Raw genomic sequence first — 11665 nt, forward strand, 5'->3', positions numbered from 1 at the left:
ACGCGCACCTCGCGGCGTCGCTCTACAACTCGCGGTCCGTCGTCGAGCTCGACCTGGGTCTGTGGGAGGACGCCGAGGCGTCGCTGGCCAAGGCCGACGCGCACCACCCGGAGGTCGCTCTCTACGTCGCGGCTTTGGCGGACGTCGTTTTGGTCCGCGCCGCGGGCGCGGTGCTGCGCCTCGCCGACGCCGTCGCGAACGTCGACCCGAACGTGGGCTTCCCGGACTCGTCCGAGGAGTACGAGGCGCGCCTCGACGCCCACGGCTTCCCCCGGGGCGTGCTGCCCAGGGCAAGAAAGGGCGCGAAGTTCCCAACTTCAAAGGCTCCGATCTCGGTCGTTTTCCACTCGTTTCGGCTGATTTTTGGACGACCGATCATCCCTCGGAGCGTTCTCGAAGCGTGGGTGCTGTTTCCGAAACGCGCGCGCGCGGAACACTCACGTTGAAGCGACGTTGGATCACTCTTTTCCTGCCCAGGTGCTCCCGGGCGTCGTCGCGGTGTGCGCGCGGAACCCCGCGTGCCTCCGCGTCCGCGTCGCCGCGCCCGACGGCGCGCCGGCGGACCGCGGCGCGACGGCGGCGGCGGCGGCGGCCCTCATCGAGCGGCTCCGGACGTCCAAGGACCTCTTCGACGCGGCCATCGCGCTCGACGCCGCGCGGCGCGACGCGAACGACAGCCCCCGCGCGGTCACGGCCCCGCTCCACCCGAAGCAGCACGAGAGCCTCGTCGCCCACGCCGCCATGCTCGCCAAGATCCTCGAGGACGTGGAGTTTGTGGCGTAACTTTTTAGCTTAGGTAAGGCCCTCCGCGCCGTACACCTCCGCTTCGGCGATTCTTCACCATCTGGAGGGGTGCCACAGCGGCTTCGGGTGATGGCGAGAGCGAAGAAGGAGGTGCCCAAGGTGAAGGCGGCGAAGAAGAAGCCCGCTTCGGCCAAAGGCGCCCAAGTCGGCCAAGACGTCGGCGCCCAAGAAGTCGGCGCCCAACAAGTCGGCGCCCAAGCAATCGGTGAAAGCGAAGAAGCCCGCAGCGATGCCGTCCGGGAAGCCGCTCCGCCCCGCGAGTTCCACGCCGGTCTCGCCGTTCTCGTCCAAGACGCTGCGGCCGCGTCGCCTCTCCCTGAAAGAGTTCAACCAGATCGAAGCGTTCCCGCACTTCGACTACGGGCTCGACACCGACGCGCTCACGGACGAGAACGTCCGGGCGCGCGTCTTCGGCGGCGACCGCGACGGGTCCCCGTCGGCCGCGGGCCTCGAGTGGCTCCGCGAGGTGGTCTTCGACGGATCGTCGGGCATCCGCCAAGACGACGGCGAGCACACCGTGTGCACGGGGTGCCGCATCGCGGACTACACGCTCACGCTTCGCCGCGAGACGGGGAAGGCCAAGTTCTCGGCGGCGATGCTCGACGACCTCGTCGTCCTCGAGGAGCCCGAGATCACGCTCAAGGGCTGGTGCAACGCCGACGCGACGTGCGCGGCGCCCGACGGCCGCTCGTTCACGGTCCGCGACCTCTTCGACGCCATCGAGAAGCACGAGGCGCGCAACTGGCAAGGGCCCGGCTACATGGACTTCCACTACTTCGCGGGCCTCAAGAAAGAGCCGGCCTTCGGCGCCTCCGTGTACGCGGCCTACTGGAACATGAGCTGAAGTCCTCCTCCTTACGCGCCCAAGTATTTCGGGCACTCGCCGTGACCTTGCCCGGAGGAGCCTGGGCAGTCGTGAGCCGATCGTCGGTCTAGGTTTTAGAACGATGGAATGCGAGCGAGGGGAGAGGTGTGGGGGGGGCGATGCGCGCGAGCTGTCTTCTTCTTAGAAGAAGAAGAACTTTTTCTTCGGCGCGACCGGCGGTTCTTCTTCCTCCTCTTCCTCCAGGAATCCGTATTCTGATCCGAGCTCCCCCTCCAGAACACCGACTGCTCCTCCTCGAGGTACTGCCTTGAGGCGCTTCAACGCCTCGCCGACGGATTTCGAGGGGCCGTCACCTCGAAATATTCCTTGAAACGTCGTCGCCACGCCGACGTCCGCCTTCGGCTTGAGGGCTTCCGAGCCGTAGACCAGGGCGACGAGGAGCGCAGAAGTCTTCATGGTTGAAACGGTGCCTGCGAAGGCGTCGGGGTCGGGACCGCGTTCGGCGGCGAAGGCGTCGGGGTCGGGACCGCGTTCGGCGGCCGCGCGCGCGCGGTCCGGGTGGCGCGTCGGCGCGGGCGTCCGCGCCAGGCGCCGTGCGCGGTGTCCGTGCAGTGCGTGGCGCGCGCCAACGTTGCGGGTCTCTCGCGCGCGCGACCGGCCAAGCGGCGAACTTTTGTTCGCGCGGAAGCGGTTCGGCGTCGTTTGCGACTGCGATTTTTTCCCCAGAGGTGCAGTGGGCGTCGAGGGGTGCGGGAAGGTGATAGGCGCAATGCGGGCAAACTTGGACGCGGTGCGGCACGGTCGAGAATTGCAAATCTGTTGGAGCCGAAGCCGGAAGGTTGTGCAACATACGACGTCACAAAACGGCATCATGAACTTCATCGCAGTTGCCGAAGAGGCCCTACTCGGGCCTAATCGGGCCCTCGCTACCCGTAGAGTATGGATTTAAGCCTAAGCAACCAATCCCCGCGTCGCGAACGCGTTGGGGTAGAAGGCCAGCCCGGCGCTCGACTTGTCGCGGCAGAGCGCGCCGTCGTGCTCCGCGTCCGCCAGGAATCCGTCTCCTAGGCCGAAGAGCATGTCGACGGGTAGGCGCAGGTGATGCTGGTGAAGGCGTGGCAGTCCCAGGAGTTGCAACCCCAAAAGGAGTCCCACCCGCTGCAGTCTTTCTTGTTGCATTGTTTCGGGCCCTCAATTGGTGTGATGCAGTGGTCGGCCTCGGCGTCGTGCCACTCGGTAGCCCCCCCAAATTCCCAGTCGAGCTTCGTGCAGACGACGTCGGCGGAGAGCTGCGTGCACTGCGAAACGGACCCGTTCTCCGCGCCGCAGCCGTAGCTGTCGACGTCGGAGCCGTAGAACGTCACGCTGCCGCACTTGGCGTCGCACGCCGTGCCCCCGTAGTTGGGATCGCACGCGCACGTATTATCGCTCATGCACGATCCGTGGCCGCTGCACTCGTTTCCGCTCGCGTCCTCGGGGCAGGACGTGAGGTCCGAGCCGCGGTCCGCCGCGTAAGCGGCGCACGCCTCCTTCGACGCGTCGACGGTCGCGCACCACGCCCCGAGCGCCTTGGCGAGCAGCGTCCGCTTGTTCGAGATCTGCGTGTCCTTGGGGAAGTGGGCCGCCGTGAGCAGGTCCAGAATCGGCAGCACCGCGCCGCCGACGGGCATCGGGTTCGTGGCGATCTTCGCCTTCCAGCCGTCGAGGTCGTTCTGCATCGCCGCGACGGGGTCCGAGCCGACGAAGAACGACGACGACGACTTGAGCGACGCCGTCCAGGCGTCGCTGAGGGCTTGTTCGTCGGACGACATGTGGTCCGCGCCGACGGTGACGCCCTTGAACGACGCCTGGGCGCCCGCGGACCACGTGTGGCCCTGGCCCTGGAAGTGGGACGCGCTGTCCGACGTCGCCTCCTGCAGGAGGCCGTACTTGGCGCCGAGCGTCGTCGACGACACGTAGTGCGTCCCGAACGTCTCGACGAGCGCGTCGTAGGCGCGCATGACGTCGCCGCCTTTCCCGAGGCTCGAGAGGTCGTGCGCCGCGCGGCCGTCGCCGAAGCGCGACGCGGCCGCGCAGTCCCAGAGGTCCGGCTTGATCTCGGAAAGATAGGGGTTCACCTCGAGGCACAACGACGCGGCCGCCTTTGCGTAGCCGCTGACGACCGTCCCGTCGCCCGCGACCGTCCAAGACGTCCGGTTGTCGTTCTCCGACGTCGCCGCGCCGCAGTCCCACGTGTCGAGCGCGAAGCCGTCGGGCTGGTTGTACGCGTCGGACGGATTGATCTCGAGGCAATACCCGCTCTTCACGTTGACGATGCTCGTGCCGACCCGCTTCCAGGACGCGGACGCCGCGACGTCGGCGCGGTCGCACGGCGCGACGGCGACGGCCGCGCCGTTCTTGCCGTCGAAGGCCTCGGCCCCGTAGAGGCACCAGCCCTCCCAGCCCGTGACGAGCGTCGACCCCGTCGTCGAAAAGGCCGCCGCGTCCGTCACGGTCCAACTCGCGCGCTTGTCGGCCATCTTTGCGACGTCGGCGCACTTCCACGCGTCCGGGTAGACGCGGCTGAGGCCCGGGTTGACCTCGAGGCAGTAGCCCGACTGGGCGCTCTTGAGCGCCGACCCGTCCATCGTCCACCGCGTCCGCTCGTCGCCGACCGAGTCCGCCGCGTCGCAGTTCCACGCGTCGGCGCGCGCGCCGCCCGACGCCCACGGCGCCTCGACGTTCTGCTCGAGGCAGAACCCGTTCAGGCCGTTGATGAGGCGGCCGTCGACGAGCTGCCACTGGATCGCCTTCGGGTCCGCCTGGTCGCACGCGAGGTAGATCAGGCCCGTGCCCTGGTCGTCGTAGGCCGTCGCCGCGTCGACGCCGAGGCAGTACTCGAAGCCCGCGCCGGCCGCGAAGGTGCTCTTGATGCGCCCGTCCGCGTCGGTCGGCAGCGCGCCGACGGCCGCGGCGAAGTTCGGCGACGGCGTCGCCAGCGCGGTCTCGACGTTGAGCTTGTAGAGCTCGATCGTGCCCCGGCTGTAGAAGACCACCGTGTCGTCCGAGCTCGCCGTCACGTCGCTCGTCGTCTTCTTGAAGCCGGCGGACGCCTTGAACGCCACGACCTTCCACGCCTCGCCGCCGACGCTCACGTCGTTCTGCGACGTCGTCCCCAGCGACGTCTCGCCCGTGACGAGCCGCTGCGAGCCGCCGCTCTGGATGTCGCACGCCGACGCCATGACGGCCTCGGTGTTGTCCGGGATCGCCCACTTGCCGTCCGGCGTCTTGAGCCCCTGCGCGAAGCTCGCCGCGTCGAGCACGGCCGCCCGGTAGCCCTTGTCGAGCCCGTCGGCGAGCGGATTCCCCTGGAGGATGTCGTAGCCGATGCCCGCGTAGTTCGCCGCCGGCAGCTGCGGCACGGTCCCGTTCGCCGCCGCGACCGACCCGCGCAGCAGCTTGGCCGCCGCCGTCGGCGAGCACGCCAGCGCCAAGAGGAGGGAAGAAGTCATGGGGGCTGCCATCGCTTATGATTCGGAACACACGAGGAATGCTTTTGTCGCCCAATTGTTGTCGCCCGCAAAATCATGATGTTGCTGCCCCGATCGAAGGCCCCGAGGGGGTTGACCGCCGGTATGCCTGGTAGTATGCGCCCGCTATGCGGGCTTTATGCGGGCTTTATGCGGGTGTTATGCGGGTGGTATGCGGGTGGTATGCGGGTGGTATGCGGGTGGTATGCTGGTGGTATGCGGGTGGTATGCGGGTGGTATGCGTCTGCTATGCCGGTGGTATGCGTCTGCTATGCCGGTGGTATGCGGCTGCTATGCTGGTGGTATGCGCCTGCTATGCTGGTGGTATGCTGGTGGGCTGCTATGCTGGTCTTATGCGCCTGCTATGCTGGTGGTATGCGGCTGCTATGCTGGTCTTATGCGCCTGCTATGCTGGTGGTATGCGCCTGCTATGCGCCTGCTATGCGCCTGCTATGCGCCTGCTATGCGCCCGCTATGCGCCCGCTATGCGCCCGCTATGCGTCTGCTATGCGGCTGCTATGCGGCTGCTATGCTGGTGTATGCCGTGGCTGGTGTATGCCTGGTGGTCGGCCCCCTCTGCGAAGGCCTCCCCGTCCTGCGCCCGCACCTCGGGATCCCATGGGGATATCAACAAAACCCCAAAACCCTAAGCAGCCACCCCCCGCGTCGCGAACGCGTTGGGGTAGAAGGCCAGCCCGGCGCTCGACTTGTCGCGGCAGAGCGCGCCGTCGTGCTCCGCGTCCGCGAGCAGCTCCGCCGCGAGCGCGGGCGGGACCGCGAGCGCGACCGCGAGCCCCATGGCCGTCGCGCCGCCCGCGGCGTGGGCGACGACGCGGGCCCGCGTATCGTCGTCGGCGAGGGCGACGACCTTGACGCCGCTGCGGAAGACGCGGAGCGTCGCGGGCGCGTCGCGCGAGAAGTCGGGCGACCGGCGGTCGAGGTAGCGGCCGCAGGCGTCGGCGAAGTCCTCGGGCGACACGAGGCCCGAGGCGCCCCGCGCGCGGTTGAAGCGGCACCAGAGGTCCGTGAGCGTCACGCTCTTCGCGGCGCCGGCGCCGAGGAGTTTTGAGGCGAACGCGGCCGCGGCGTCCGCCAGCAACTTCCCGTCGCCCGCGTCGACGGCCGCGGCGTCGTCGTCGGCGACGCGCATGGCGCCGAGCTGCCGCGCGGCGCCGAGGGCGGCGTCGTCGCCCGACGCGCGGTCCGCGCGCGCCTGGTACTTTTTCAGCATCGAGACGACGGCCGACGCCTCCGCCATGAGCGCGCGGACGTCGTCGCGCGTCTCCGCCGCCAGGGCGCCGGCCTCGTCGCGCTTCGCGCGCCGCTTCCTCGCGAGGCCCGCGATGCCCGCGGTCTGCGTCGTGAAGCCGCTCGCGGTCCGCCGCCGCGCGGCGACGAGCGCGCGCTCGCAGGCTTTGGCGAACGCGTCGCGGCGGAACGCGTCGCGCGCGTCGAAGGCGCAGGTGCCCGCGGCGCCCTGGAGCTCGACGGTGAGCCGCGCCTTCTTCAGGAACCGCTTCCGCTCGCCGACGGTCACGCGCACGACGCTGTCGAGGGCCATGCCGCGCGCGGCCCGGCCGTCGTCGCAGAAGACGACGCCGGACGCCGACAACCGCAGGACGCCGCGCTGCCAGTCGTCGTTTGCGGTTTCGAGCTTGCCCGGGGTCTCGTAGAGCGCCGGCTCGGCGGCCCAGCGGGCCAGGGTCGAGGCGTCGAGCTGCTCCATCGGCAGTGGAAAATCGGCACGGTCGGCTTTCTCGCCTCTCCGGTGGCTGCGAGTGTGTCGCCGTCGTCGACCGCAGCTCGGGCGCGTACACAACCGCCGCCCCCGGGGCTTGCTTCGAGTCGATCCGCGCGGCGCCTCGACGCGCCGGCGCTCTCCGGGCCGCCACCATGTCGGGCGGGACGAACCAGATCCGGCAGATGGTGAACTTCATCCTCCAGGAGGCCCACGAGAAGGCCAACGAGATCCGCATCAAGACGGAGCACGACTTCAACATCGAGAAGCAGATGCTCGTCCACAACGCCAAGCTCGCCATCGCCGAGGACTACAAGCAGAAGGACCGCGAGCGCGAGGTCTCGGAGCGCATCGCGCGGTCGACGGCCGTCGGCGACGCGCGCGTGACGAAGATGAAGCTGCGCGACGACCTCCTCACGAAGCTCGTGACGACGGCGAAGGAGTCCGTCGCCGGCGTCGTCCAGACGCCGGCCTACCCGGAGCTCGTGAAGAAGCTCGTCGTCCAGGGGTTGATCAAGATCGAGGAGGACGACGTCGAGGTCCGCTGCCGCGCCGCGGACGTGAAGATCTGCGAGTCCGTCGTCGCCGAGGCCGCGGCCCTCTACGCCGAGACCATCAAGGCCGCGACGGGCCAGGTCGTCAAGCCCAAGGTCAAGGTCAACGCCGACCCGAAGAAGATGCTCCCGGACCACAAGTGCTGCGGCGGCGTCATGCTCACGGCCTGCCACGGCCGCATCGTCTGCGACAACACGCTCGACGCGCGCGTCGCCCTCGTCTACGACGAGCTCCTCCCGACCATCCGCGAGCAGCTCTGGGACGCCGCGAAGAAGTAGGGCCCCCGCCGGCGCGTGCGGGGTCCTAAGGAGCGCGGAATCTGCTCGCGGAATCTGCGTCGCCTCCGGGACGCGGGCGTCGCGAGCCCGCGCCCGGCGAGCCCGAGGGCTCCCACGCCAGCAGGCGCGGCGACGGGCGTCGCGGCGCGCGGCGAGCCAACTTGCGAGCCAGGGGAGCCAGCCAGCCAATAGGCAGCCCGCTTTCGACGGCGCTACCGACGACTCCGCGTCGAGGTCGACCGCCTCCGCGCCGCCGAGGTCGAGCGCCTCCGCGCCGCCGCGGTCGAGCGCCTCCGCGCCGTCGAGGTCGAGCGCCTCCGCGCCGCCGAGGTCGAGCGCCGCCTGCCCGAGGCGCCTCGAGCATGGCGCTCGCGGCCATGGCGACGCCGGTGCCGTTCCTGCGGGACATCGAGAAGGAGGGGCGGCACCAGGACTTCCGCGCGGGCCAGGGCGTGGCGGCCAAGGAGAAGAAGCACATCGACGACCGGCGGCGCGAGCTCGAGGGCGAGAGCGACAGCGACTACGGGAGCGACTACAGCGACAGCAGCAGCGACGACGACAGCAGCGACGAGAGCGACGAGAGCGACTACGCGGACTACGCGGACGACGCGGACGGCGACGACGAGGAGAAGTCCGACGGGGAGGAGACGAAGGAGCTCGCCGGCGCCGCGTCGACGCTCGCGCCGCTGAAGACGCGCCTGACCTACCGCGAGAAGATCGAGATGTGGCGCGCGCGGAAGCGCAAGGCGCGGCGCCACCCGACCCTGGTCTACTACGAGAAGCTCCTGGCCAAGGAGCAGGCCAAGGCCAACTACCTGGCCAAGGAGCGCGAGGAGATCGCCGAGTACAACAAGATCAAGGCGCGGGAGAAGTACGACAAGGACCAGCAGGTGAAGGAGTTCCTGCTGTCCGTGCAGTCGAACGACTGGGCGCGGTACCAGAAGATGTGCGTCCAGCGCCAGAAGGAGCTGGACAACACGACGCAGCGCATGCGCCTCTTCGAGCGCTGGGACCTGCAGCGGGGCGTCGAGGAGAAGCGCGAGCGCGCCGAGGCCGCGCGCCTCGCGACGGAAAAAGCCGCCAAGGAGGCGGCGCGGCTCGCGGCCGAGGCGCGCGAGGCCAAGGCCGTCGCGGCGGAGGCGAGCCGCGTCGCCGACGAGCGGCTCACGCAGGAGACTCTAAAGTACATGCGCGTCGCGGGCACCATCGCCGGCGTCAACGCGCCCGAGGCCGAGGAGCCCGGCGTCGCCCGGGAGACGGACGCGGCGCTGACGCTGCGCGTGCGGCCCGGCGCGGACGCCGCGCACCCCGACCCCGCGAAGAAGGACGACGCGAAGCGGGCGCCCGCGAAGGAGGACCTGCGGGAGAACATGGACTACATGGTCACGAAGGACGCGGCGGGCGACCGGAAGAAGAAAAATGTGCCGTTCTTCACCGTCGAGCTCCGGCGCTTCCGCAACGTCACGACGATGAAGGGCGAGAAGCTCGGCCCCACGGGCGCGAAGCAGCTCGTCAAGGAGCTCATCGCCGGCGCGTGCCCGCGCCTCGCGTCGCTCGATCTCGCGTGGAACAAGATCCAGCTCCGCGGCGTCGCGGCGCTCGCCGAGGGCTTCAAGCGCAAGTGCTCGCCGAACCTGAGCCACCTGGACCTCCGCGCCAACTACCTGACGCCGTCGGCCGTCGACGAGCTCGTGGCCGCGCTCGCGCTCGGCGGCGTCAAGCTCCGCGTGCTCGACCTCCGCGCGAACCTGCTCGCGAACGACGGCGCGTGCAAGGTCGCGTCGACGGCGCTCGCGGGCGGCTTCGAGACCCTCGAGGAGCTGTGCCTGCAGAACAACGACATCCGCCAGCGGGGCCTCTTCGCGCTCTACCAGGCGTTCACGGCCGACGCCAAGGAAAAGCTGTTCCCGAACATCCGCGTCGTCTCCGCGCGCTACAACAAGGCGGACCCGGCGACGCTCCGCCGCATGCGGCCCTGCCCGCCCTGGCTCGCGTTCTAAAGCGACTCGGGGGGACCTTACTTCCCGAGGGGGGGGACGACGATCGCGGGCTTGTCCACGACCTTCCCGTCGAGCGCGACGGCGACGCGGCGGCCGAGCGGCGGCACGACGCTGTTGAGCCCCTTGAGGCTCGTGCCCGTGGCGGCGAGCCACGCGGCGTCCCGCGCGGCCTGTTCGACGCGCGGGGCCATGGTCGGGAGCGCGGCCACGGCCGCCTCCGCCTCGAGCTCGGCCTCGACGCTCTTGCGCTGCCTCCGGAAGAAGCTGAGGGCGCTGGCCTTCTTGACGGGTGGTGCGACGACCGGCGCCACGGGGTCGAGGGCGTTGGCCTTGACGGCCTCGAGCGCGCGCCCGACCGTCGGCGCGACGCGGCCGGCGGCCGGCGCGGCGGCGGGGCTTCCGAGCGCGCGCGCGCCGCGCCTCGCGAGCACGGCGCCGGAGTAGACGGCGAGGAGGGCCGACAGGTCGAGGAGCGCGACGCCCGAGCGGTAGGCGAGGGACGGCGGCCGGGCCCAGGTCAGCAGGAAGAGCGCGGCCATCTGGCACGCGGTCTTCAGTTTCCCGCTGAAGCCGACGGCGACGGCGTCGCGCGCGCCGCGCGCCGCCATCCACTCGCGCAGCGCCGAGACGCCGACCTCGCGGCAGACGATGACCGCCGCGGGCACCGCGACGTCGACGCCGAACCGCGCCGAGAGCATGACGAGCGTCGCCGACACGAGCACCTTGTCGGCGACGGGGTCGAGGAACGCGCCGAGCGCGCTCTCGCAGCGCCAGCGCCGCGCGAGGTAGCCGTCGAGGCCGTCGCTCACGCTCGCCACCGCGAAGGCGCCGGCGGCGACGTTCGGCGCACCGCCGGGCGTCGCGAGCGCCGCGGCGACGACGGGCGCCGCGGCGAGGCGCGCGGCCGTCAGCGCGTTGGGCGTGGCGCGCTGCCAGGGTTTGATCGCCGGTTTCAACGGCTCGAGCGCATGGGCGCACGCGACGGTGCACGCCGCGATGGCGAGGATGGCACGGCTCATTGTGCGATCCTGTTGCGCGCTTACATAAGCGACGTGGATCGCGTCAAGGTCTGTCTTGAACCTCTCATTGACCCTTGTTGCTGTTGGCGCTGATGAGGGCTGCCCATCGATCATGACCGCGACCTCGGTGCCCGCGTCCCCGCCGTAAACCATAGCGATGCCGCGCGACGAGACCTACCTCGAGGTCTACGAGGACGACAGCCTCATCGACGGCGACGACGACGAGTTCGCGGCGCCGCGGCGCGTGCTCCAGCGCGACTACCCGCGGTCGTCGAGCGGCTGCGAGTGCCGCTGCTGCGCCGCCTGGTGCCAGAGCGCGGGGCGCGCCGCCCTGTCGCTCGTCGTCTTCGCGACGTCCGTCGCGCTCTGCGTGCTCGGCGGCGTCTTCGTCGGCGTCGCCGTCGAGCTCAAGTCGTCGGGCGCGGCGGCGGCGCTCGCGCCGACGACGGAGCTCGGCGCCGCGACGCTCGCCCTGGCCGTCGCGGGCCTGCTGGAGCTCGCCAACGGCGGCCTGGCGCTCTGCGGCGTCTGCTGCCGCGAGCCCTGCGGCTGCTCGCTCGCGCTCGCGTCGTTCCTCACGACCCCCGCGGCGGCGCTCGACGTCGCGCTGGCCCTCGAGGTCGCCGCGCGCGCGGCGCCCCTCGCCGCCGCCGTCGCCGCCGCGCGCCGGAGCGCCGGCGGCGACTTCGGCGACGACGACGCCGTCGCCGGCGCGACGCGCGGGCTCCCGCGGGAGACGGCGATCCGCTGGCTCGCGCTCGGGTTGCTCGGGGCTTTGCTGCTGAACGTCGTCCGCCACCGCGCCGCCGCGGGCCTCCGGGCCTTGCATCCTCCTACGGGGGGGCCACGGACGACGACCTCGAGGAGCGGCGAAAGCGGCGCGAGGACGCGCTGACGATCCGCCACGGAAGACGAAGTACGCGGACAGAACGCGCG

General features: G+C 70.5%; 4 protein-coding genes across 4 annotated transcripts in view; 1 reads left to right on the forward strand and 3 right to left on the reverse strand.

Annotated features, from left to right (window-relative positions):
• AURANDRAFT_60789 (hypothetical protein) overlaps positions 1-783 on the forward strand; it is a gene marked incomplete at both ends in the record, with an annotated part of 2304 nt that extends 1521 nt beyond the window's left edge. The window contains 2 exons of the mRNA XM_009034148.1: positions 69-335; positions 478-783. Of these exons, the coding sequence (XP_009032396.1) occupies positions 69-335; positions 478-783 (573 nt within the window). The remainder of the gene's footprint in view (positions 1-68; positions 336-477) is intronic.
• A 1911-nt stretch (positions 784-2694) lies between these two features.
• AURANDRAFT_60790 (hypothetical protein) lies at positions 2695-5133 on the reverse strand (the record flags this gene model as incomplete). The annotated part of the gene is made up of 1 exon (XM_009034353.1): positions 2695-5133. The coding sequence occupies one exon, from the start codon at positions 5131-5133 to the stop codon at positions 2695-2697; it is 2439 nt and encodes an 812-aa protein (XP_009032601.1).
• Positions 5134-5785: 652 nt separating this feature from the next.
• On the reverse strand, positions 5786-6700 carry AURANDRAFT_60791 (expressed protein; the record flags this gene model as incomplete). Its single annotated transcript, XM_009034352.1, has 1 exon — positions 5786-6700. The coding sequence occupies one exon, from the start codon at positions 6698-6700 to the stop codon at positions 5786-5788; it is 915 nt and encodes a 304-aa protein (XP_009032600.1).
• Positions 6701-10210: 3510 nt separating this feature from the next.
• On the reverse strand, positions 10211-10546 carry AURANDRAFT_15577 (hypothetical protein; the record flags this gene model as incomplete). Its single annotated transcript, XM_009034351.1, has 1 exon — positions 10211-10546. A coding segment is annotated over one exon (336 nt), but the record flags the coding sequence as incomplete, so codon positions are not given.
• Between the last annotated feature and the right edge of the window lie 1119 nt (positions 10547-11665).

The sequence above is a fragment of the Aureococcus anophagefferens genome, assembly GCF_000186865.1.
Source record: "Aureococcus anophagefferens unplaced genomic scaffold AURANscaffold_1, whole genome shotgun sequence".
Lineage (NCBI taxonomy): Eukaryota > Pelagophyceae > Pelagomonadales > Pelagomonadaceae > Aureococcus > Aureococcus anophagefferens.